Source organism: Carassius carassius, chromosome 14 (assembly GCF_963082965.1).
Source record: "Carassius carassius chromosome 14, fCarCar2.1, whole genome shotgun sequence".
In the NCBI taxonomy this organism is placed as follows: Eukaryota; Metazoa; Chordata; class Actinopteri; order Cypriniformes; family Cyprinidae; genus Carassius; species Carassius carassius.
The window spans coordinates 29,666,807-29,692,044 of NC_081768.1; the positions used below are offsets into that span (position 1 = coordinate 29,666,807).

The window sequence follows — 25,238 nt, forward strand, 5'->3', positions numbered from 1 at the left end:
ATTTAAAACAAGTTTCAGGAACTTATTTCAGAAAGCCATTGTAAAGGTTCTGATACTGGTTGATTTTTATAAAAAGAAGCATCTTTAAGGCTGGGGAATGATGGCCACCCACTCAATGAGCAAAACATGGTATGGTCTGATGTAAGGAATGATTTGCATGTATTTCACATCACTGGCAGCAAAAAACATCTATAAAAATATATATATATAAGATATATGATATACATATATATATATATATATATATATATATATATATATATATATATATATATATATATGATATACATATATATATATATATATATATATATATATATATATATATATATATATATATATATATATATATATATATATATTGTTGTGTATATTTCTTTTTAATGTGATTAATTATGAATCAATGCATTATCTTGCATAGATGAGATTGTCGAGCAAGTTTCACTGCACTGCAACAGAGCTACAATAAGCACATACAGAGAAAGTGAGAGAGGACACAACACAACACAAAACCACATGCTAAACAGTCCCAGACTGCACAATGGAAAGGGAAGCATGAGATTAATGTTAATGAAAATACCATTCAAGGATCACTGCAGCAAACACACACACACACACACACTGGGATGCACACATACCACTGGGATGGAGCAAGGAGAGAAAGTGTGAGAGTTGCCAACCTATAGGAGATTGAGTAATTGAAGAATTTGATTCCGAACGCAACATTTTACTCCCGTGGTGGTGAACTAGAAGAAATGATAATCGGGATTACACATAAAGCAGCAGGAGAAGGGAAATTCTGAAAGAAAGGCTTCATGGGAAGAGACCGGCAGGCTTTAAGAATCCCATAAACAACCAATTAGAGTGTAGGAAGAAAAGAATCAGCCCCAACAAATGATTACAGCCTACATAAGAGTATCTATCAGTAACATTCTCAAAATTTGAAACAGCTTTAATTATTGGGAATTTTGGATTCTGTTCCAAAACCTAGTGAGCTGCATTGTTTTCTACTGTCTGCATTGGCAGGTGCCTCCTGTAAAGCAGCATCTGAACTCACATGGAACCTTACTAGTCCAGTTTTAAATGAGACTTGATCTTTTTGTTCTACACTTTTCAGTATTGAACAAAGCTGGTGTGAGTGCTATATGGCATTGGCTTCACCAAAACGAGGTATCTTAGAAGGCAGCATAATAATTAAATGCTGTTTAAAATGCTGCCTTTATAGGAAACCCAACTAGGTTTTTGGAACAGAAACTTTGTGTCTGCAACATAATGTCTTGGTGGGAACAAGACACAGTTGAACAATTTTGTTATTCACAATATCAATGTCTGAACAGTGTAAGCCGCAGTTGATTACATCAAGTGGACATTACCTCTGCATGGGTCATTCTTCACCAGGAACTCATCCAGGGCCATCCAACCTCCACCCACCCGCACCATCACTGTACTGCGCAGGATCCTCACCAGCCGCAGCTGCTGCGAATCTCCAAACTGGACAGGAACAGAGAACACAATCATTCCTCTCAAATACTGTCATGTTTGTCAGTGACAGGCATGCAGCAGAGCAACATCAGAAACCTGGGCCCCGTAACACACTTGTCAAAAGAGTAAAAGCTAGCCATCAGACGTGGTGGAAGCAGTGAGTCAAATCGCAACATTATCAGTGCCTGTTAGATACTATTTCTGTTCTGTTTATCTCTGGCTTCCTCTTGTTGCTCTGCTGAGCCATTTGATCAAAACGAATTGTGACTGAGACACAACATTGGTTTCATTCCAGAAGATGTGAAATGAATGGTCAATCCAACTGGTTTCATTCATGGCTTTGTGCTAATTTAAGATTGATCATGAAAAATGTAATCATCATGTGTGGTGGCGTGGGTCATTATATGTCATTAAAGGTGCACAAAGTCATCTCAGAGTTTGTATTACTGACTGATTATACAGTGGTTCTGGACCTTATGCTGCCACCTGCGGGCATGGATGAAGTAAAAGCAAAAGATTTTCCTAATAAACAGCTGGCATATGTCACCCATGACTTTATTCCACATTCAAAAGTGTCGTATAAACGCACGAACAATTATTTAGCTAAATAAACAACCACATTCATAGAAATTCATAATGTTAAACATTTGTCAGATATACCGATTTCTTTATGTGAGAAAATTTAATACAACAGAAAAAGTTACTTAGTGCATGTTTAAGATGAGGTGGACAGGATCAGTGTGTCCAGTAGGGTGTGCTATCAGCACATTCTACACCCTCTGGCCGAGGCTCGGTTTTCATACAAATATGGGCACTGGCACGGAGACGTAGGGGAACACTTGAGCATGGCATTCCCCTTCATCCTCCATCCCAAAGATAGGAGCTAAAGAAAACAACAAGCCAAATGATTGTTGCCAGTTGGATTTGGCCAAGGCATACGGATTTCACAGCACAGAAAATGATGGCCTCATGCTTTCAGTTCAAAAAAAGATATCATACCATATACCAAAGTTTTTCCACAAGCCAAATATACATACAGAAGTTTCACCGTCTAGAACTACAAACTACCATTCTCATAGAGGATGCGTGTGTTAACACTGATGCTCCACTCACAATAGGAACAATATGGAAGAATGGCTGAGATCGACTCGCTGACACTCAACATGACCGACACACTGAGCATCTCTCTGGCCTGCAAGCCCTTTATTCTCAAAGTGATACCCAGAATGAATCAATACCATTGGTGAATTTGGTGATTGAGTGGAGGAGAAGATGAATTTTGAAGCATGATCAAGAGAATCACAACAAATGGCTTTAAGGATGACCATTTACCAGGATACAGCTTTCCAAAACGGCAACGTGTAGATGGGGGGTTAGATTTTGATTGTCCCTGTTTGTTATATTCTCGTCGGCGATTAAGGGGTCATGTAAGCAGCGAACGAGACCAAACTGTCAAAAGAATGGTTTCAGTTGATGTGATATAAAGTTCTCAATACAAAGGAAGAATAAAAACATGAGGCTGGTCAAGGATCTTCCCAAAACACCACCCTGAGAAAGCATGTAGCTCATGATTTGATGTGATTCATACAGGGGGAATCATGCATCTTTCAGCTTGAAATTTCTCCTGAAGCTCTGGCTTGTTTGAATATCAGCCACAAACTGTGGTTAAAGGAATAAGTGAGGCTCTCGTAAAGCAGAACTCAAATAAGGTCAAGTCAGTTAAGCAGGTACCAGAAGGCAAGCGTACTGTTATGCTGCAAAAGCTGTCGCAAATTATAATAAAAAAGCAGAATGCGGTGCTGCGGGGAAAAATGCATTTGAACTCAAAAGCAGATTTCTAAAAAATAAAACATCCTAAAATGCCCTTAAAACTAGGCATCTCTAGAGAAAGTCAACATGAAACATTCACAATCCCTTTTACTTCGTAATGTGAAACATTCCAATTGATTGCGATCAATGCATATACTGTATGTAGTCACCGAATTACTGTATTAACTAAAAGCAAGATTTTAGAAAAACTGCATTGATGAGCTAAAGTAGAAACAGAATTGTTTATTATTAATAAATCCAATCATTGCAGGGTTTTTTTAGTTTTCTGAGTAATGCTCAATGTTGATTTCATGTTGACTAGAAACTTTTTTCCAAGTATTTGTGCTCGTTTAACTCAGTCTTAAATTAATCTGCCTTAAAATTACTCAGGCCACAACATAAGAGATATTAAGGACATACAGTATCAGCATTAAACCATTTTTGGGATCATTTAGTATTAAGGAAGTAGAAATGTTCATCTGTATTTGTAACAGTGCCAGTGGAGATTTGCACACAGCCATGCCACAAACTAAATGGCTGGCTTTGGGAAGAGTAACCTCTTTAAATATGCTTATCCGCTTGTGAGTTTAAAAGACAGCCTTAAATATTGGGCATTCAAAGACACAGTGAAAGTGAATCAGTTTAAACAAAAAGCAAATCATGCATGTATACCTGATTTCCAAGGTAGAACTGATGTGGGGGAAAACAGCAAAAAGACAAACATGAGTAAATATCAGTTCACTCCTTTTGATTTTTACAAAAAAAAAAATATATATATATATATATACAAAAGGATTTCTGTACAACTTTTCTTCAGAGTGGCACAGTTACAGGCCTCCAGCCGGTCAGAAGAAATATTTATTAATTATAGGCACATTATTAACGGGCTGACTGTTACCAAATGTTACAGGATCAGATTATTAGGAGTGTTGGAGAGAAGTGGACCGTGGGAAAACCCTTATACTTTCACATTTTAGAGACTGAAAAATGCAATGGCATTCTCTTTGGGAACAGTAGTGTCGGGGCAAAAAGGTTTGGGTAGAGGAGCAGTTTAACAGGGGTCTGTGGAACACTACCAACTTTCCATCTTGTCCTCAAAACATTCATTATATCATCTTAGATACAGGGAATCAGGATTCAGAATGTTTGACTGCTAGACTGTTTACATACAATTTAGTTGTCGCCACAAAAACAACATATTTTGTAGTGAAATCAGGATTGGGTTTTTTTTCTAGCATTGAGGTAAATGCAGTTTTGACATCATATTTTCAGAGAAAACTAGATAACCTTTGTTGTAAAAATATAAATATAGGTTAACAAACAATTTATTTCATTCCTCACCTTGTTTCCACAACCAGTAATAGTAATTGATCATCTGATTTTATTTTTGTCTCCTTATTTTGAAAATCGGTCAAGGGTTTCACACTAAATCTGTTTCATGACTCATCCAGAAAGCACGAACAATCTGTCGCTTACCCGATATTTGTTGGCGCCAATCTGCTCTACTTGGAAGCGTTTCGGACACTTGCACTTTGCAACTTGGCGAGTCACCTAAACACATGAAGTCATAAATCAGACAATTCCAATAATTCCAATTGTTGCATAGAACTTTCCAGAAAGTAAGCTGGTAACATTGACCTCATCTTCAATTTTGTCCGCATCGGTTAATGGTTTGTAAGCATCTTTGTTGGGATGCAGAGCAGCCACAAACTCATAGTAGTCTATGTAGCCATCACCGTCACGATCAAAGATGTCTGCCACAGCGCTCATCTCCAGACGACTGGTGGGGAACCCTACAGGACCAGAGAGGCATTGAGGGTACAGCCTGAAAGACTTTAGACCTAAACAACACACGGTTTGTCTTCTTTTCTTACTTGAGGACAGGATGCCATCGATGAATTCCTGCCTTGTGACTTTGCCATCCTGGTCTTTATCAATACGGCGGAAGAAATCCATGACGCGTGATTTCTTGTGGTTCATCCAGCGCATGTAGCGCTTCCTCCATACGTCAAAGTCAAAGTTGGCAAACTCTTTCAGCTGAGGGCAGATAAAAGTTCGAAATGAGTGTGAAGGCACCTGACAGCAGTGTGAGACAGGTGTGAGGTCAGGTGTGTATGTACGACTGACCTCCTCTAGTCTGTCCAGAGCATCGTTGAGCTTCCTCCTCCTGTCCAGCGCCAGAAGCCACACCTGCTGCCACTTACTGAACAGTAGGTTCACTCGGGGGTTCTTCGTCTCGATTTGTGCCTGTGATGCTGCGGTGTACATGGATTGTGTAGGAGATCTCTTTCCTGATGACCAATCAAACAAATGGCTTCACCAGCCAAACCTCAACAACCAGTGAGTGCACTTCTGATTGCGGGACTGTATTACAAAACCTGCTGATGTTTTTGTGTACGACTTAATAATCATTAGCATTAGTTAGTCATTTGGTATGTAGCTCAAGGGCACACATTTACATTTGTTCATTCAACAGATGCTGTTTTTAAATGAGAGCTACACCATAAGTGGCTCATCATAAAGAGACAATTACATGGGAGAGTCATAACACAAGGACAGAAGAAGACACAAAGTAAACCCAGGGTCATAATTGAGGGGCAAAAGGGGCTGTGGTGTTGCTTAAGAATTTGAACCTAGCGCTTTTTGGTTATGAGCTCAAAACTTTATCCACTTGTCTACTCTAGGGCTGTGCCCAAATTGCATACTTCACCACTGTAGTAGGCGAAAATCAGTTTGTGAAAGGAGCAGTATGTCTGTATTCACAGTATTCATAAAAGTACACTGAAAAAGATTTTACTTCGGACCAAAAACAAACAAAAATACTGATGTGTTACAGACAAATTTAGTTCTCAAATTCTATTAATGGATTAGTTTAAAACTTACATTTTGATTTAATATTAATTGAGAATATTGACCCCAAAGACAGAAACAAAGCAAAAAGATAATTTTTATTATATATTTTTAGACTTAACCTAAAATCTTACTTAATGTAGGACAAATTTTTTTGTTTATTTTATTAAAACTTAATTTCACCATTACAAAAAGGCTAAATAAGTAGAATTTTCAGTTACAATTTTGTTAATGTTTATTTTAGTCCACTACCTATAAAGTCAGCTTCAAAAGATCTTGTTTATTGTGATGTCTATTTGCAATATGCATTATCTTTTCTATTAAGTACTAACAAAAAATGTTTTTTTTTTGTTTTTTGTTTTTTTTGTTCCAAACTGAATGAAAACACGGGGCTCAGATAGGATGCTGGTACTCACTGGGCGTCCGTCCTTTCCCTAGAACTGGGATCTGAGACTGAATCGGAGGATCCGCTGTGGCTTTTCTCTTATGAGTTTTGGTGATTTTATCCACATCTGGTTGTTTTCTGGTCATCTCTTCCATGAATGTCTGGTGCAGAACGGAGACACAAACAGCTTATTCCTACAATTCATACTAATAATATGATCATGTTGCAGCTCTTGAGGGTACCTGGTGCTCAGCGATGAGCGTTTTGACTTCCTCTAACTCTTGAGGAAGAGGTTCCTTGTCTTTCTCGCCGAGCGTGGTTTCAGCCCACTGCAGCCAGTTGAGCAGGTTCTCCAGCAGTTCTTGAGTGGCCAGCAGTTCAGCCAGAGCACTGGAGAGTCTCTGCTGGTGTTGTCGGACCCAGGCTGTTACCTGACCATCACACAGAAATCTGATCACACTTTACACAGCGCTAACAGTTATGGATCATCCGCTGAGGAATCTGACCTACAACCTTTGGTTACCAGTCCAGATGTTTGAAGCAGCACACAAAACAGGAAAATACTTTCTTAATCTAGCAAGATCTGATTGACTGCCTTCGCACAACTTTTGGAAATAACAGAAAATAGTTTTTCTAGTCAGCCTGGAACTGCTGTATTTATAAAGTTAGTAAAATGAGCACTTTTGAAAAATAACTCATTTCTGGATTCATTGATCCAGATGAGAGTGCTGTCAAATCTCTGATTTTTTTCTGTATTTTTTCCTCACTCTGACAGTTCTTGTGGTAAAAAATCTGTCTTTGGATGCATTTGAACATTTTACATGTCCCTCAGATGGTTTGAAGTGAGCAGAACTTAATGCTCTACTTTTAGTAATCTACTTTTCTAAAAATATACATATGATGTGCTTCTTCTCAGAATGATTGGGAGAAATGGGCGAACCTCCTCAAAGCGTGCTTTAATGATGGTGTTCCAGTGTTTGATGGTGGTGATGGAGTCTGGGTGGCAGATGGACAGGATGGCTTCTCCCATGCTCGTAGCTTTATTCAGGGCCAGTCGCTTCTCCTCCAGCTTCTTCATAAACTCCTGCATGCATCAAAAGTTCTTCCATTAGCAAATGGCCGTGGTTACACAATGAGTAGCCCATCTCCAACAACACACAGGACACAAATCATGCCTCAAGATGAGTGTTGGGCAAAGGTAGATGGCTCACAAAGAAGAATATATTGTATTGAATATACATTATTCTCTATTCATTATATGGCTCCTTACCAAATAAATAAATTGATGTGTAATACTAAGTAACTACATACAGTACATAAAAAAGTATTATGGCGTAAATATAAAATGTAATGTGTTAATTTACTTGTTATTTCAAAAATCAACACCAAAAATCAAACCATCGATGGCATGCTATTCCCAGAATGTAGAGATTATGTATTACTAGCTATCATTAGCAACTGCTGTCTTTACCAAAGATGAACCATATCATCTCCCGGGATGTTTGCTTTCTCAAACTGTGAACGTGAATAATGTCTCGGGGAACAAACTACTTTGATATTGAATATAAGATCACACTATATGAGATGAAATATGGGAATTCTTTCCTGGCACGCAGTAGTTAATAAAGATTTGAAGCCATGTATGGCTTTTGTTACTCAGTTGGACGTGAAGAGAGACCGGGCTACGGATCACTACCTCACATCATGAGTGGAGCTAATAAAAAAAGAATGTCAGGGTTGTGGAAAACACACGCACACACACACACATGTTCTGTCTTAGAAAGATTACGATCCTTCTGGCACACACTTTCATTTAAACTCAATGTTGTAATGTAGAACAGATACGATTTCATTTTTTTGTTTCATGTGGCCCATCATCGTTGCCAGTAAATACTGATATGCTATTGTCACTGAAAGGTTTTACAAGGTAAACGTCACAAGGATTCTTTGTTATTGTTGTGGAAAACTTGCCTTGTGTTGTTCAATGAGAGCGTGGAGGGCTTCTTCATCATCAGGCAGAGCACCGTGGAAGCGAAGGCTCTGCTCGGCCTCGGCAAGCCACTCCAGTAAGATATGAACGCTGGAGTGGAACTCCTCAGCCTGAGGAACAGTGCACAAACAGTTACATGTACAGTATATACAACATAAGTAAGACTATTTTTCACGACTTTACCATGACTATAAATGAGCATTACAAAACCCTCTGATACCTTATGTTTTGGAGTTCAAATATACTGTTACTTTCATACACAAAAGCGTCCTTAACAGTCCATTAAATTAAAAAAGAGTCACACTGTGCTCTGGACATTGAAGGCTGGAGCCACATAAACTCTACTGGATCTGACAGTAACTCTGACTCTTGTAAGTTAGTTTTGTTTCTGATGTCACATGCAGGGTTAGCCAATCCTAACTGTGTAGAAGTTTTTACAGCAGCTTGTTTCATTCTAACGGTCAAAAAGAATGTGGGAAATTGTTACTAAAAACAAAATGATGTTTTCAGGTCATGAGGCATGTGTCTTACCTGGCAGAGTGCCTGCTCGAGCCGTGTCTGTTTGGACACAGAGAGGCTGCAGACCGTCTCCCAGCGCATGCTCAGCTCTTGCATCTGAACTTTGACCCAGGACGAGTCATCGTGACTGCTATCAGTGAGCTCACGGGCCGAGCGCTTCAAAGCCTGCACGCTGCCAGTCCTTTTGCCCAACTCTTTCTGGAACACCTGCAGGACACATGGAGAAATCCATGCAGTCAACCCATCCACATTCAGCTGCCTACAACGAGAGCATTCTAACCCAAATGGAAACGAGTGATTTGGAATGATCCACATAGGCAGCAACATCATCATACATATGCATTCTAATAACAGAACTCCTAATGCTCATGTGATAGACCAATGCTACTTTTGCGTCATCGAAGGGTAACGCCCCTTTTTGGGGGAAAACAAACGGATTCCCCTGATACAGAACTCGCTCTAGTTTCTTGATAGCAAAAATGGCACAAACATACCGTACACACTCTCTTTGCCGGCCGAGGACCGTGAGCGGTATTTAAAGAAGCTACTGGACAGAGGTGTCCCTTTGAAATGGTTGAAAACTGGATTAATGACCCCACACAGTGGCCAAATATTCAGACATCTAACGTTACAATTATCTTGTGGAATTACCAAGTTAGTAGCCTATTTTTTGTCATTAACACACTCACAGTATGATAAACTAGATGATGAGGCCATGTCAAGAGGAGTCGGTGGTTTACTTGGATCATATTTCACTTAATTTAAGCTATTGACAGTTTTGTTGTCGACTAGCTACTGTAAACTATTTAGAAATACGAAGCTGCTAGCAGCTACGTGATTAATGTTAGCTCTCAGTAGGCACGCTACCTTGGCTGTTAACTGATTTTTCATTAGAAATATTCGCAGGCTAGGACTAAACAATATCTGTTTGAAATGGTGTCTGACAGGCCTGTACACATCAGAAACAATGAAAAACAAAAGGTCCCTGGAGCGAGTTCTGTATCAGGGAAATCCGTTTGTTTTCCCCCAAAAAGGGGCGTTACCCTTCGATGACGCAAAAGTAGCATTGGTCTATACAGTAATGGTCATAAAATTATAGCATGGATACATGTTGGGTTAAATAGTCAATTTGTAATTAGATTTCAAGTTTTATTAGAACTATTATTAGTGGCTAATATAATCAACATTCCATGCACATTTTGTGAGGTTGTACAGTGCTGTCTATGTCCACCTCTTATGTCATCACATAAAAGACCAATTAGGAGGTACTTGTCCACTGCTATCAATCACATGCCTAATGTTATTATTTCCTAAGACCCAGGAGGCTTTACGATATTTGCATGTAACAGCAGTCATGTCATCACCAGGCTTTAATTATGAAGCTTATGACTTTCCATCAGCATTGGTCATTCGGAAAAAAAAGAAAAAAAGATTATGCTGGCTCTGTGACTTTGATGATGTGGTGTATGAAATATGAATCACATTAGGCGATCCTTTCGTGTCTTGCGACTGCATCAGTGTGGAGATATTTATAGAATGTTGTCAAAAGGCTAGATCACCCAGTTTTAGACTGCATCCATAGAAATCATGTGTAAACAGCACCAAACATAGTCAGAAGATTGCTGGTGACCTTTTCTTAGGTTCTCAGTTCCAAACATGAATGAGGTCATCACTTAGCTCATCAGCTCGAGTGTGGAGATGTGTTTGAGTTTGGGCTCGCCAACACTACTAATTCAAATCCTATTACACTCCCTGTGATGATGCTACAGTATCATTATATCCCAGAACAGAACCAAGAAGTTAAATCAAAGGGACAGATATTTTACGAAAGATAATGGACAAAGATTATGAGAGAATATTGAAAATATCTAGAGATGTGCCAAAACAATCATGTAATATACTGTGATGGTTTTTCAAGATGTTTCCGTTTCATTCATGCACTCATCCATCTAGAGTTCAGAGATGAAGGAGCAGGTTGTGTAAATCAGCCAAACTCGTGTTGGGTACCTTATGGCTGTCGATGAGGTTCAGGATGAGGTCTATGTCTCCATGCACAGGCTGGTCTTCAGCTAGCTGTGGTTCCACTTTATAAAGCCAGTCGATGAGAGCCTGCAGTGCATCTGTGAACTGACCTGAGAACAGCAGAGCCTCCTCCAGCTTATTCTGCCTGTAGAAAAAACAGTCCATATGATGTCAAATACATAGTTGTGACATATTGTCTGACCATGAATCATACAGTTAGTTGGCAAATAACACTGATATAAGGTATTGTTTACTCAACATTAATATTTTAGTTTTTAATTCATAAGAATGCATAAAGGAAAATGGGTAACACTTTGCAACGAGGTTTAATTTGTTAGCATTAGTTAACTACATTACAATATTCATTCCATCATTTACTAAAACATTCAAATCTAAAGTTGTATCTGGTAATATTATTTAATGGATCTGAGCTAATATGAATTAACAATTAACAGTATTTTTATGTGCTAATATTAACAAATAAATACTGCAACAAATGTATTGCTCAATGTTAGCTGATGCATTAACTAACATTTACTAATAGGACATCACTGTAAAGTGTTCCCAGACAATACATATTTTAGGGATTTGTAATCACTTCAGCTTGATTTAAATTCATATTCCATTACTGTAAAAAGAATCACTTTTGAGAATAATGGCAATTCTAAAAGTAAAGCATAAAACACCTGGGGAACACTTCATTAATAAGAGTTTGGATGCAAATGTGCATAAACTGTCAAAAAAACAAACAAAATAAAAAAAACAGAAAGAGCCTTAAATTTCAACCTGTCCTCCAACCAATACCCTCGTATAGGTTGTTTGTCCAAATCCCTGAAATACGACCCATCAGAGCGTATACTACAATTGCGCCGCTATCGGCAAAAGGTCGTTTTCATATCAATGTTTTGTACTCTTTTATTTGCACTCTGGTTTGCGTTTCGTGTAGCTCAGTTGGTAGATTATTGCGTTATACCTTGATATGTAATCACGCGATCATGGGTTCGATGCCAGGGAACGGATGTGCACAAAAATGTATATGCTCAATAAATCATAATTTAGCATGATTTCTGTGAGGGTTAGGTTTAGGGGTGGGGTTAGGTGTGGTCATTCGAACAAATAAGCCACCTAGTAAAATATGTAGGAAATACTGTGATGTCGGTGTAAAAAGCCCACACATTGCATTTAAATAAATGTGTGTTTTGATTGGTAATGACGTTACACGTCATTTCATGACGACAGACACAACGCGATACTGTCCTTATTTTTACGCCCGCTAGAGGCCGCTTAACTTTAAAACGTAAATATAGGTCGTAATAAGGTGCTTGCACAAACGACCTATATGGTCGTGTTTTTTTGGAGGACAGGCTCTCAAATTTGGTTATGCGAAATAAATATTTCTGAATAGGGAAAAGTCTGGTGTTTTCCTGAAATCCACCTAAATGCTGTACCTCTCCACAGATTTCCCGCAGACTGTGTCCCATTTGTCCCTGAGCTCACTGAGCATGTCGTCCAGTTTCTGGTTGTCATCTTTCAAGGAGGTCTTGTCCTTCAAAGCGCGGCCCGTGCGACTGCTGGTGTCATACACCGAATGCTTGCTGCCCAGAGCTTTCTGGAACTCCTACAGTCCCCCACACAAGACAGACAGAGGCCAAGGGTCATTCGAACAGAGCTCAAGGGCACGTGTCCCACAAGCCATCCTGAGAGGCCTTATGGGAAGCCTGATGTCATCAGATCCTGCCTTTTGTGTTTGTGACTGACTCATCAGAACATCTGAATCACTGCTGAGCTGTTAATTACATACCACCACACAGCACACACAGAGTGTAAAACCCACATCACCTGGGACTGAGGAGCCTGACTTGCAATGAAAAACATCTAACATCTCAGTCTGTTTACTTGATGTAGAGTGTGTCAAAATAAGAGCATTTCGAATGCATTTTATTACCATTTTAAAACTGCTTTAGACTAATATTACAGGTTAGTCATCTTTTTTTTCTTCTTCTTCATGAATGGATATTGCTTTTTGTATCAGTTCCATTAAAAGTTAGCTAGTCTGATTTAATCCAAAAAGTAATCCTTATTAGCTTGGCTAACTGCGACTTGGCCAGACTAGTTCTTAACCTAGTTTATGCATCTGGCAGCAGGTGGGAATGGTCACGTGCGATCGGATCACTGATAGCAGATGCGTGTTTGACAGAGTCGTCACCTTGTGCTGGGTTAACTGCGTCTTGATCTTGTCTGGATCATTAGCGATCTCCAGCTCAGAGTCCAGCGCTCTCTCGGACTCCTCCAGCCACTCCATCAGTTTGTTCCAGGACTCATGGAACTGCAGAAGACGAGAACATGAGAATCCATCAGTGTAGTTTGCAGTATATTATATATTTTTTTCATCTTAGATCAGAACCAAACAATGTTTTACATCACTGAATTTCTTTTGGCTTTTTTCACACTGAACAACAAAATATTCTTGCTCAAAAATCGATGGCAGTTATTAAATAACTGTTTGCATACAGTATATATTTATCCCCTCAGGTCAGTATTTATTCGAGTCTGTGTTGATAGTGTAGGTGTTCATCCTCAGCTCTGCACATCTGGCCGCTGCAGTGGTTCTCATTCTTCTTTGCAGCTCCAGCTCAGTCTGGCTGCATGGAGCCTGTGCGTGGACAGCGTTTTTCAAGTTCCCTCATAAATTTTCAATTGGACTGAGATCTGGACTTTGACTTGGCTACTCCAGGACATCAACATTGTTGTTTTAAGCTATTTCTGTGAAGCTCTGGCTTTATGCATGGGAATAACAAATCTTTTGACTTGTCTTGCAGTGAAAATACAGGGATTTATCTGTATTTCCCTACATTTATTTTATCCTATACCCTTTATTCAAAACTGTTCATGGTCAAGAAGAATCCCCACAATATGCAAGACTGCACATGAGTGATCTTCATATCCCCTGTACTATGACTTAAGTTTAACAGTTTACAGGGGCAATGCACATTTAGGAACATGACTGTAAATGTGCCAGAAATTAGGCGAAAGGCTATATTTCATCAGTAGATCCTTAACAGAATGCCAAGGATGTCAAAAAATAAAATAAAAATCTTCCACATTGTAAATTCACTTTGACATTAAAGAGTCTCGTTAAGTTGATCAGTGCCAAAAGAAGTCCAATTAAGTTCTCTGTGATTCAATCATTCCTATATTGACTATATCGAGCAAGGAAGTGTGATTAAAAAAGCATGGCTTTTAAATGAGTTCAATTTTTCCCACCTGTCTGGCACGTTTCCTGGCATCGTCCAGCAGGCGTCCTCTCTCCACTGACCTCTGCACGACCTTCTCCCAGCGGCCTTGAACACTCAGCAGCAGGTTCTTGATCAACACCACGTCTTGTTTCTGACTGAAGTACTTGAGATGTGTTCCTGTCTTATCCAGCTCGATGATCTGATCCCGATGTGAGTTCACCTCAGTCACAAACACCTGCAAATCCAGCAAAAATAAATAAAATATGCAAAAGGACTATTTCTTTTAACTGCGACAATATGGCTCATTTAAAGTCACAATGAAATGCAAGAAGCAACATATGATGATTTTCAACATGTTGCAAAATGTTTCACATGTTGTTGATAATGTAAAAAAAGCACACATTGTACAGTGGAAACGATGTTATAATATAATAATTATCAGTAACAATGTATTTTATGGAGTCGTAAGTACCGAGTAATATTAATTAACAACATGGTCTTAATACAGGGTTAGGATTTGGCTTTGGTTTAGGGGTATTGCAGGTAAGTATGGATAATTTACTGTCATCTAAGTATCTTTCAATTTCATATGCTTATGTATTTATAAGAAGTAATGCGATATTCAATAAGAATAATAGTTGCATTAATATTTGTATCTGGTGCATTTAATTTACTTTTGAAAAACTATTACAATGTTTTAGTGACTTTATAATGTAATAGATTTCTTATAACTTGAAAACGTTTACTACATTAAAGCGTAGGATGTGACTACATTAAAAAAAGTATTATATTATGAATATTTAATTCCATTAATAATATAATTCTGTGTAGTTATTACATTACTATTTGCTTTTACACAAGTTGCTGCAATTTTTATGCAAAACATGCATAGACGAACTGTTCACAATAATTTTCATAACATCTATGAAATGCAGTGAATTTTTATTTCATGCTGAGTTTCAGCAATAAGCTGGTTTTTCAGACTAATGTTGCATTATCATGTCAAAGAGCACTGACCTTATGCTCGTCTACCTGGAACATGATGGTCTCCAGGATGAGGGAGGCAGGCGAGGCTGTAGCGAGGGTCTGCTCCGCTTGCGTCAGCCAGTTAATGAAATCCTGTAGTGAGTTATGGAAGTCTGTGGCCAGCGCCAGGGCCTCCTCCAGTTTCACCTATAGCCAATCAAACACAGCCTTTCATCTCAGATTCATGTACAGGGACACCTGGAAGTCATTGCTAGGTTGACTTCCTGAAGAGTGTACTTTCGTAGCATGTAAACATCTGCCTCAGCAGGGTTGGGTTGGGACTAGCTAAATGAGCCGTTTGGCTTGTTGTAGAGAATAAACTAGTTTGACAAAGGAAGATGGGGATGGAGGGATGTTTGGGAAACGAGTCTGAAATCAATCCTTAGGCTAGATAGTAACAAGAAAAGACAAGGCAAGACACATGAAAAATGATGCTATCTTTGTTATTTTGGAGCAATTTCCTCATGTCACTGATGGGCAGAGGAGGATATGAGGCACTCAATGATCTCATCCAGCAGCGTGTCATGTGATGTCTGCTTAGCATCACATGTGAGGAGGAGGTATATTTGTAAAGGCTGCAGATGTTAAAGGATGACTTGACTATCACAGACGAGGTTCTGACGACAGACTGTGTGGTCAAATTCCTGTTGGAAACAAACCTCTTTGACTCAACATGTACATTACTCTGACAACAGTCAGATCTGATCTTCACTCAATATACGCTCATCTTGAATATTGATAATTAGTTCACCCAGAACTGAATATGTGGTCATCTGTCACTCACCTATATATTTTCAATAAGTCTTATTTTTACTGTACCTTATTTTCAATGTGCTTTCATGGTTCTGTGGTCTATTCTATACTATAAACTGTACGTTCATTGTGTGGAAAAGAGAAGTGTGGTCATCTTAAAATGTTCTCCTTTTGAGCGGCACAGAAGAAAAAAACAAAAACAAACCACAGATTTGGAACGACGATAAAGGTGGTCAATGATGACAGAAGTAGTATTGTTTTGGGCTGAACCTAGTGGTTTATGCCACTTCAGCAGCTTTTTCAAGACTGCAGACAACTCTACTTTGTTCTGTAGTGATTTATAACTCACTTTAGGCTTGTGCTTGAGCGAAAAAGAATCGTTCATCTGACCACATCAAAGCACAACAGATCTGAGATCACAGCTGCATGAACATAACCAGACTTCAGCTCTGGGATCAGTGATGATGAGAATGAGTCAAACTGACAGGAAGTACACAGAGACGAGGGAGTAAATCACTCTCACCTTCCTCTCTGTCACTTTGGCCTGAACACATTCCCACTTCTCCTGCAGGTTGTGCAGGTCCAGTTCGGTGGTGCTGTCTTGACCCTCAGGGGTCAAGGTCAAAATGTGCTGCCCTCTGTCAAGAAGATGCTTGTATATTTCCTCCTTGGCTTCCAGTGTACTGCAGAGCTCCTACAAACACACGGTCACCATGTTCACTGACAAGCAGACATACGTTGACTATTCAAAGAGTTACTTCTGATGTTTGAGTGTAAATATTTTCTTTATAGATCCGCTTGGAGATTTTTATGTCGTATTAAGGAGGAAAGAAAGTCATATGGGTTTGAATCATCTTAAGGGTGAGTACATTATGACAAACTGTTCCATTTCGGGTGAATCATTCCTGTCGTGATTAACATTCTTTAATAAAATGCTCAGATAAAACAAACAAACCTGTTCTCGATTACAAATGCATAAATCGTTGAGATGTCAAATAAATATTGTTGGGTTAGTTGTTACAAGCTGGCCATCGGTGGCGGATCTGTTGTAGTATTAAACACATACCAGATGGGTGTTAAGCTGCTCTCGGGCCGTGTCTGGTAAGCCTCCGAGGGCCTTTGATGCTAACAGCTGACGCTCCGTGTCTTTCAGCCAATGATGCATGTCTTCAATCTCACCATGAAAACCTTGAGCCTGAAAACCACAGCAACATTCATTAGCACCGGCCGGAGCGCTGAGAGGCTGGAGGAATGAGCAGGAAATCTCTCAGTTTTGAGAACAATGCTGTCTGGATTCTTAACCAGTTAGCATAGTCCATAAACCACTAGGTACTTCTCTGCTCCCTGTTTTAATGTGGGAAAAAAGTTACAATTTTGCTTGCTTGTTTTCTAACAGGATGTTTCAGGTCTATAAAACAATTGTGCTCTTTTCCCGCCATTTTTAATTATTTAAAAAACAGTTGAAAAGGGTTGACGTAGATATCATTATTTATATGAAGTGTATATTCTATATATATTTATATTACGGGGCCGTTGAATGCTTGAATCTGATAGGGTGACGAATGTTGGGAATGTGGAAAACACACACCGAACGTAGTTCCAGGCAGCTCTCTTTGACGCATTACAGTTCATATCACTTCGCATAGTTAACTGTAATTACGGAAATTAGCATACAGCACCTATTACTGTATTTGTTATTTATTATAATTTTAGTTATATTATGTCTGAATTTATTATGTCTGTATAGGTCTTTTATTATGTTTTATTTTTATTTGAGTTATTTTAATATTCCAACAAAATAAATGGAAATGAAATCATATATATTGAATTTATAAATGTGTATGTATATATATATATATATATATATATATATATATATATGTGTGTGTGTGTGTGTGTGTGGTTGTACATACAGATATGTACTTTTGTTGTATGCATTGCTTTTATATCTAATTCACACAAGCTCTCTCTCTTTCTTTCTCTTTCTCTTTCTATGTGTATCTCTGTCTCTCGCTCTCTCTTTCTAATAACTTTATTAATAACTACATAAGAATGCTATCAAGCCTCCATTACCAGCTTTAAAATGAAATTTTGGAACCAGCAAAAGTGGAATTGGATGAGATGTGGAAGAAATAATCCTACTCACAATAGCGATTTAAGTACAAAAACCAGACGAATCCTTTTAAATATATCATCAGATCGATGTCTAGAGGTGTGGTAGCCCTAGTATAAGCAGAATAATTGAATCCAGCCGTTGAATCCATGTCATTAATTATACATTTATCAAAAAAAGATTTAAATAAAAATTGGGAACGTTTAACTATTTCTACTTCAGCCTTTCAGTGTTCACACATCAAAGCATGAGAGCATGTGCGTGTATGGACATCTAACTCTTTACTGTTTCTCCTTCACATTCTTTACGATTAAGTGAGGACGTTTTTGGCCTCATCTTGAGAACATCGTCAATCATATCTCCATTTTAGGAAGATCAGAATCATATCTCTGAGATTCCGGAGGGTTGACAGGTCTCTGGCTGGGTCCTGACCTGCAACAGGGCACTGTCCAGAAGCTGTCTTCTCTGCTCAGTCTTCTCCAGGACAGTCCTCCAGCGCTGGTTGAGGTTCTCCAGCTTATTGTGCAGACCTTGCGCCTCTTCTCCAGCGCTGGAATCAATGAGGTCACTGCCAGCCTTATTCACTGCCTCCACCGTGGTCTTGTGGGCCAGCACATCGTTCTGCAACACCTACCCAATGGAAAGTAATGACCATACGTGAGATGTGCGGGACTTCTGAGTGTTTCTGTGACCACATTATGAACTTGTTTTCACGGTGACATACGTGGTGCTTTGCAAGCTCGATCTCAATGGCTTTGGGGTCACCGCAGGCCTTCCTCTGTTCACCAAGCAGTTCTTCGGTATGAGTGAGCCAAGCCAGAAGTTCATCTAAAGCGTGCTGGAACTGCCCTAGAGCCAGCAGCGCTCCTTCCAGCTTGTGCTACAAGACATCAGGACACACAGCAGTCATTACAATAATGCTACGACTGCGTAGTGTAGTGGGAAATCAATTATTGTTATTTCTGTGCTGGAGATGTGATTCTCAGTGCCGGACCTGTCTGTTGATAATCTTTTTATCCAGGTTGTCCCAGAGCATTTTCAGCTCATTCATTGGCTCCAGGATGGAACTGCGCTCGGCTTCCTCTAGCACCTTCTTCAGCAGAAGCCCGGCCTGATGGTTCAGCCTTTCCATCTCGATCTGTAGCTGGTACGTGTCACCTTTGAACTCCTTCACACACACGACAGCACAGGTTACATCAGAAAACTGTTTCACTATGGCTTCATTTACACAGCAAGGATTAATGCAATGATCTTGGGCTAAAAGTATGTTGTTTCACCTGTAAGCCATTTTTAAAAGCATGGATGATTAAACATTTACAATTGTGCAGGCTTAAACCAACTGTGTAAGATGAAGCAAATGAATAGCTGTGTGTAAATACAGCTGTCAGCTCAATTATACTCACGAAACAATCAAACATGAAAGAGCTTGGAGATAAATAGCTCTAAACTTTGATCTAGATCCATTATGACTTTGACAAAAAGCATCGCTTCATGGCTCTGAGAAAATCTCCCACACACAAGCAGGAAATCAATACCTTCAGCTCCTCGATCTGCTGTTTCACAGTCTCCAGGTCCGTGCCCACGGGCGACATCGAATCCAGTTTGCCTTCCATAATATCCACTGAGTCAAACATGTTCTGTCAGGAAGGAGAAAACTATTGTCACAGGCTGCACAACATCCGCACCTTGCATCGAGTCGAGTTTCGCTCATAGCCCCCATACAAATGTGGCTCAGGTGACAGTGAAAATGAACAAAACTGAGCCACACCTAAACCAATTCTACTCAAATCTGGAGTTTTGAACAAGTGCAACTGGTTATTATTCACAATGATCCCTTAGAACAGACTTTATGAGAATAAATGAGAAATAAAACTTGAATTATTCAGCAGCCGAGGTGAATCATTTGTTTAGAATGATTAAAGTAGGGCATGTCCTCGATCTGGTTACACTATGACAATGACAAAAAGCATGTTTTTTCTCTCTCTTTCAAAGTCTCCACGTACCCTCTTGGGCTGAATCACGTCACATGATTCATTCGTTTAAACCTTTTTTTCCACCATGAGCACATTCAGCATGATATCAGATCAGACTATGCTGACTATAAAACGAGCTCGGGAAGCTTCCCATGACTGCATGAGCAGACAGATCTGTGGTCAGAGTCATCAGGAGGTAGTGGTCTGTGTGTCATATTTACCTGGAGACTGTCCTGGAACTGCACCGCAGCCTGCATGGCTTCCTCTAGAGACTCGACTCTCTCTTTCCATGCCTTATTCAGGGTTTCCCAAGCTGAGTTCACCTGAGGGACATACGAGATGTGGTCAGACATTATACAGTGTGACGCCAACTCTGACTCATCCAGCACTTCAGTTACACCAGGAACACTTACATCCTGGGTCTAAAATGAACAATTCAACAAAATTAACTGCTATGTACATATAACAAAAAATAAGTACAGTGTACTTATCGTGTTTATATTGTATTGCAAAACACTTTTGCTGCTATTGAGGAGGAATGTGGGTAAGGTTAGGGACAGGTTTGGGGGTATGGGTTGGTTTAAGGGTGGGTTAAAGTGTAACATTTTTAATAAATTTACAAAGTTGTGACAGTTCTGTTTTTGCTTTGTCATTATGGTGTATGGAGTGTAGATTGGTGTGGAGAAAAAAGTAATTAAAAACAGTTTAACATAAGGCTACATAGGGCTTAATAAATTTCCCCTGCAGTTATTATGGGTGGCTCAATAGCGCGATATACGGTATTACCGACGTTTTTTTAATTTATTTTTACATACCTATTTTATCCTGATTTTGCTGCATACAAAGCTCGTTGAGTTATGTAGCATATATTGTTGCTATTTTAACTGACAGAGAGACACGTTTTAAAACATTTTTGTTTATTGTTAAATGCCAAACAGCAACAAGAACATGCGTTTTCCAATAAAGAAATCAAAGAGTTCTAACATGTATTACACATGTATTTGCACACGACTTTGGACAGCAGCAGAAATCTAGACTGATTATCGTGCCACCACTGGCCCACCAGGACAGTGGATTCGCGTTGGAGTCGATGCACTCCTCAAGCAGATAGTGCGTGTTGCTCTCTTGGGTATAGGCACTGACGCGGAGGTTGTCCGTGACTTCAGCAGGTATGTCTGATACTTTTACGCCTGTATTTTACAGATTTCGCAAAGGCTTCAGCTACTCTTAACTGTCGGCTGGTCTCAGCTGTTCTTTTTGATGTTGCTCCGCGACCTGATGCTTGAGAGGGCAGCTGCGCTGGATGACAGGGGACACTCTAAAACGCTTACCGCGAAAAACGCTTAAAGTGGTTTAATGTACTAATACAGTGATATTAACAGACCAAACTCACTAAAAATCATACTGATAAAGTATACTATCTATAAAAAAATCTGATGATTTTTTGTAGATAGTATACTTTATTAATATGATGTTTAGTGAGTTTGGTCTGTTAATATCACTGTATTAGTACATTAAACCACGTTAAGCATTTTTCACGTTAAGCGTTTTAGAATGTCCCGATGACCTCAAATTAGATGTATTGCCGCGTCACAGGAACCTTTTTGCAGCAAATTTTGCATATCGGCTCATCTAAATTCCCTGGCTCGCCCATTTCATTTGGCTTGAAAGCCGAAATGTTCCCAATGGCGACGTGACTTTAGGTTTTGGGACGAGATCGAGTGCCTCCCATCGTTTCAGCCAGCCTATTCAAAACAAACGAAGCACCATAGCTACAACGGCTCGCGAGAAAATTACAGTCGTAACCATATTGTATCATTCATTTATTAAACATTGAATGCACAGTGACAAATTGAAAAAAACAAGAAGGCCACAGCCTCATAAAAAAAAAAAAAAAACTGAACACTGCGGTTTCTGCGGTTGTTATCTTTCCTCTGCGGTTAGCTTGTCAATAGCGTGGTATTACAATATTGCGGTTACGCGACAGCCCTAAGGCTACATAATAACAAAACATGAAATAAATGAAAAGCTTCCAACATTTTTAAAACCTGCAAAAGCAATGCTTACACAAATGTACCATGTTAACCATATTTAAAAATAGATGAATAAAATAAACATATTTATTACAGTTTTCACTAGAATGGTACTTCAGCATAAACTATGGTCACGTTTTTCTGAGGAAAGCATTTATTCTCCTATGAAGTCATTACCTCATCTATACTTTTCTTGATCACAGGTTTATCAGGTTCACCGCATGCTGTCATAAGCTCCGCCCCCAGATTCTGGACCACAGTCAGTTCCTCCTGCAGCCCCTCGATCTCTTCTCTAAAGCCCTGTGAAGCAAAACAGAAACTATGAAGAGGTTTTGCCAAGATGAATCAGTATCAAACGTCTGGTTCTGAAGCCTCCGGACCTCCACAGACTCTTGCTGTTGCTTGACCACTGAAGGATCGACTCCGGGCTCCTCCAGCTCTTTCAGCAGATCGTGTGTGTCTTTTATGGTGATGATGAGAGCGCAGTGATCACACCAGAACTTCTCGGCTAAGTCCATGACATCCAGGAGCTTGGCTTCTCTTTCCTCCAGAAGAGCTTGGATGTCATTCCACAGAAACACCATCTGGTCCAGCTTATCTTGAACAGCTTTAAACAAAACAAAAGAATGCATTTTATCACACTGCTTTAAAATCAAGTAGTGACTCAAGCCCAGATCTCATTCTCTGAGATGACAACAGCACAGTTACCTTTGGCCGAAAGGTCATTGTCTGCTCCTTCGGAGCGAGAAATCATCTCCTCTCCTCGCTGCCTGAGGGTCTCATACGATGGCTGAAGTTTCTCCAGGTCTACATTCACGGCTTTGTTCTCTGATATCTGCTCACGGATCTTCTCCACCTCCACAGAGATGGATGGAGGCTGGCGCAGGCGTTCGGCGATGCGCTCCAGAGACTCCAGCATTGGGTCTATCTTATCATGGAACTGTGGAGGTCATTGACAAGCAGAAATGTTGCAAAAAACGTAATTTATTTACTTAGGTCTTGAAGGTATGGTAGCAACAGCCTGCTTTCTTCTTCTAATTGTGAGGAACATTAAAGAAACAGTTTACCAAAAAATGTCATCATTTACTGATCCTCAAGTTGTATGATTTTCTTTCTTGTGTGGAACATAAAATATGGTAATTTGAAGAATGTTGGTAACCAAAGAGTTGCTGGTAACATAAAAATACTAGGCCGTCAATGGCTACCAGCAACTCTTTGGTTACCAACATTCTTCAAAATATCTGTTTTTGTATTGAACAGAAGAAGAAAAAATCATACAGGTTTGAAACAACTTGTGACTAAATGATGAGGGTGACCTTTAATCAATGCTACAAAAGGGCAGAGTATGACCCCAATGAAATACTGCAAAGCACCTGAGTGGATTTGGAGATGGCCTCGTCCAGGGCAGCAGCTCTGTGCTTGACGTCCACTTTAAGCTGGCTATACAGTTTGTCTGCGGCCTCGTATTTCTCCCTGATTGGCGCCCCCTCAGTGGGACTCAATTTCACCAGCTGAGGTCCAGTTTTATTCATCTTGTCAATGTGTGGTTTGTGCTCTGCTATCAGCTCCCTCATTTGCTGAAGATGGAAAGTTTAATACCATCAGAATAAAAAGCAGTGGATTTTTCAGATCATAAAAAAAAACTGTTAAAGGTCAAACACAATCCAACAACATATCATGCAGATCTCAAATAGCATCTGTCTGGCCACTGATGTACATACTTCTTTATCCTCTTAGCCATTTGAGGCACTGCATTACCATGATTTTCACACAAGGTTAAACCGTAAACCATTATATGTAAATTCATAATCACGAACAGCATACTGCTTTAACAAAATAGAAACTATATATATATATATATATATATATATATCATAAGAGAGAGAGAGCGAAAGAGAGAAAGGGAGAAAGAGAGAGAGAGAGAGAGAGAGAGAGAGAGAGAGAGAGAGATTAACATTTGAAATTGTCCTAATAAAAGAACGCAATTTGTTTTTAGGTTTTAAGACAACTTGGATGAAAGGTTTTGATCCACTTCAAATGTTGACTACTGTATATATGTGGCACAAAACCAGTCTTAAGTCTGGGGTAAATTTTTTGCAATAGCCAAAAAAAACATTGTATGGGTCAAAATTATTGATTCCCTTTCAAGGGAACTTCGAACTGCGTCCTCTGAGGGGACACTATGGGGAACACCTCGTCGTGACCCGTGTCTGAAGCATACTTTGAAAAACGCCAACGTGTTGGCCGGCGACAGCCTCTGACGTCACTACCAGCGCGACTATAAATACGCGCCCGTAGGACCCGTCACTATCTTCTTCGTTTTCAGTTGACTGTTTTGTTTGAAGCGTGCATCTGAGAAACGACCAAAACGGTAAGAGCGATCTATTACTGTTTTCATCATGGCTTCCACTAGCAAGGCGTTTAGACAGTGTGTGCATCCGTGTCAGCGTTATCTGACACCCGATGACACACACACTCTTTGCGTCTCTTGTTTGGGCGAAGAGCACGCGCGCGATGTCCTTGAGGGGGCAGTCTGCGTGCACTGCGAGCGTTTCTCTCTGAGAAAGCTCCACTCTCGTTTGTCTCTCTTTTTGAGGAAAGAGGGACAGCCATCTGGATCCCGCAGCTCAGGTCCCGCCGTTGCCGAGGCACGGAGGAGAATGAGCTCGTGGGGATCACAAATGGATCTCGCTGAGGAGTGTAGAGAGGGACCTTCCCTTTCACACTCTCCGGCGGCGAACGAGAGCGAACTTCGGGAGGCAGATGTGGTATCATTAACCCATTCTGACACTGAAGTTAGTGCTCTGCTGGGTTCTACCCAGGAAGAGCAGGAGATGTCTGAGAGTGGTGAAGAAGCTGAGGCTGAGCCTTCTCAATCCTCCTGTCCCGCGTATGAGGAGCTGTTAGAGGTTATGGATCGCGCCACGGCAAAATTAGATTTGCCATGGAAGCGTGCCAGTAAGGTGGCGCCACGAGGTCGCCTCGCTGAGCGGTACTTGTCTGACCATAGCCCTCCAGCCCAGGCCAGGCCTACCAGGCTGACCTGC

General features: G+C 39.9%; 1 protein-coding gene across 1 annotated transcript in view; it reads right to left on the reverse strand.

Annotated features, from left to right (window-relative positions):
• LOC132157469 (dystonin-like) overlaps positions 1-25,238 on the reverse strand; it is a 199,244-nt gene that overhangs the window by 8,003 nt on the left and 166,003 nt on the right. The window contains exons 73-101 of the mRNA XM_059566826.1: positions 23,565-23,768; positions 22,900-23,131; positions 22,572-22,798; positions 22,369-22,491; positions 20,380-20,481; positions 19,721-19,822; positions 19,180-19,353; positions 18,910-19,065; positions 18,618-18,815; positions 17,139-17,267; positions 16,596-16,766; positions 15,311-15,466; positions 14,322-14,528; positions 13,264-13,383; positions 12,506-12,675; positions 11,043-11,202; positions 9,048-9,242; positions 8,498-8,626; positions 7,467-7,610; positions 6,769-6,957; positions 6,558-6,687; positions 5,419-5,582; positions 5,166-5,328; positions 4,930-5,084; positions 4,768-4,842; positions 3,964-3,981; positions 2,815-2,931; positions 1,374-1,491; positions 639-746 (exon numbers count right to left, since the gene is read on the reverse strand). Coding sequence (XP_059422809.1) covers positions 639-746; positions 1,374-1,491; positions 2,815-2,931; positions 3,964-3,981; positions 4,768-4,842; positions 4,930-5,084; positions 5,166-5,328; positions 5,419-5,582; positions 6,558-6,687; positions 6,769-6,957; positions 7,467-7,610; positions 8,498-8,626; positions 9,048-9,242; positions 11,043-11,202; positions 12,506-12,675; positions 13,264-13,383; positions 14,322-14,528; positions 15,311-15,466; positions 16,596-16,766; positions 17,139-17,267; positions 18,618-18,815; positions 18,910-19,065; positions 19,180-19,353; positions 19,721-19,822; positions 20,380-20,481; positions 22,369-22,491; positions 22,572-22,798; positions 22,900-23,131; positions 23,565-23,768 — 4,336 coding nt within the window. The remainder of the gene's footprint in view (positions 1-638; positions 747-1,373; positions 1,492-2,814; positions 2,932-3,963; positions 3,982-4,767; positions 4,843-4,929; positions 5,085-5,165; positions 5,329-5,418; positions 5,583-6,557; positions 6,688-6,768; positions 6,958-7,466; positions 7,611-8,497; positions 8,627-9,047; positions 9,243-11,042; positions 11,203-12,505; positions 12,676-13,263; positions 13,384-14,321; positions 14,529-15,310; positions 15,467-16,595; positions 16,767-17,138; positions 17,268-18,617; positions 18,816-18,909; positions 19,066-19,179; positions 19,354-19,720; positions 19,823-20,379; positions 20,482-22,368; positions 22,492-22,571; positions 22,799-22,899; positions 23,132-23,564; positions 23,769-25,238) is intronic.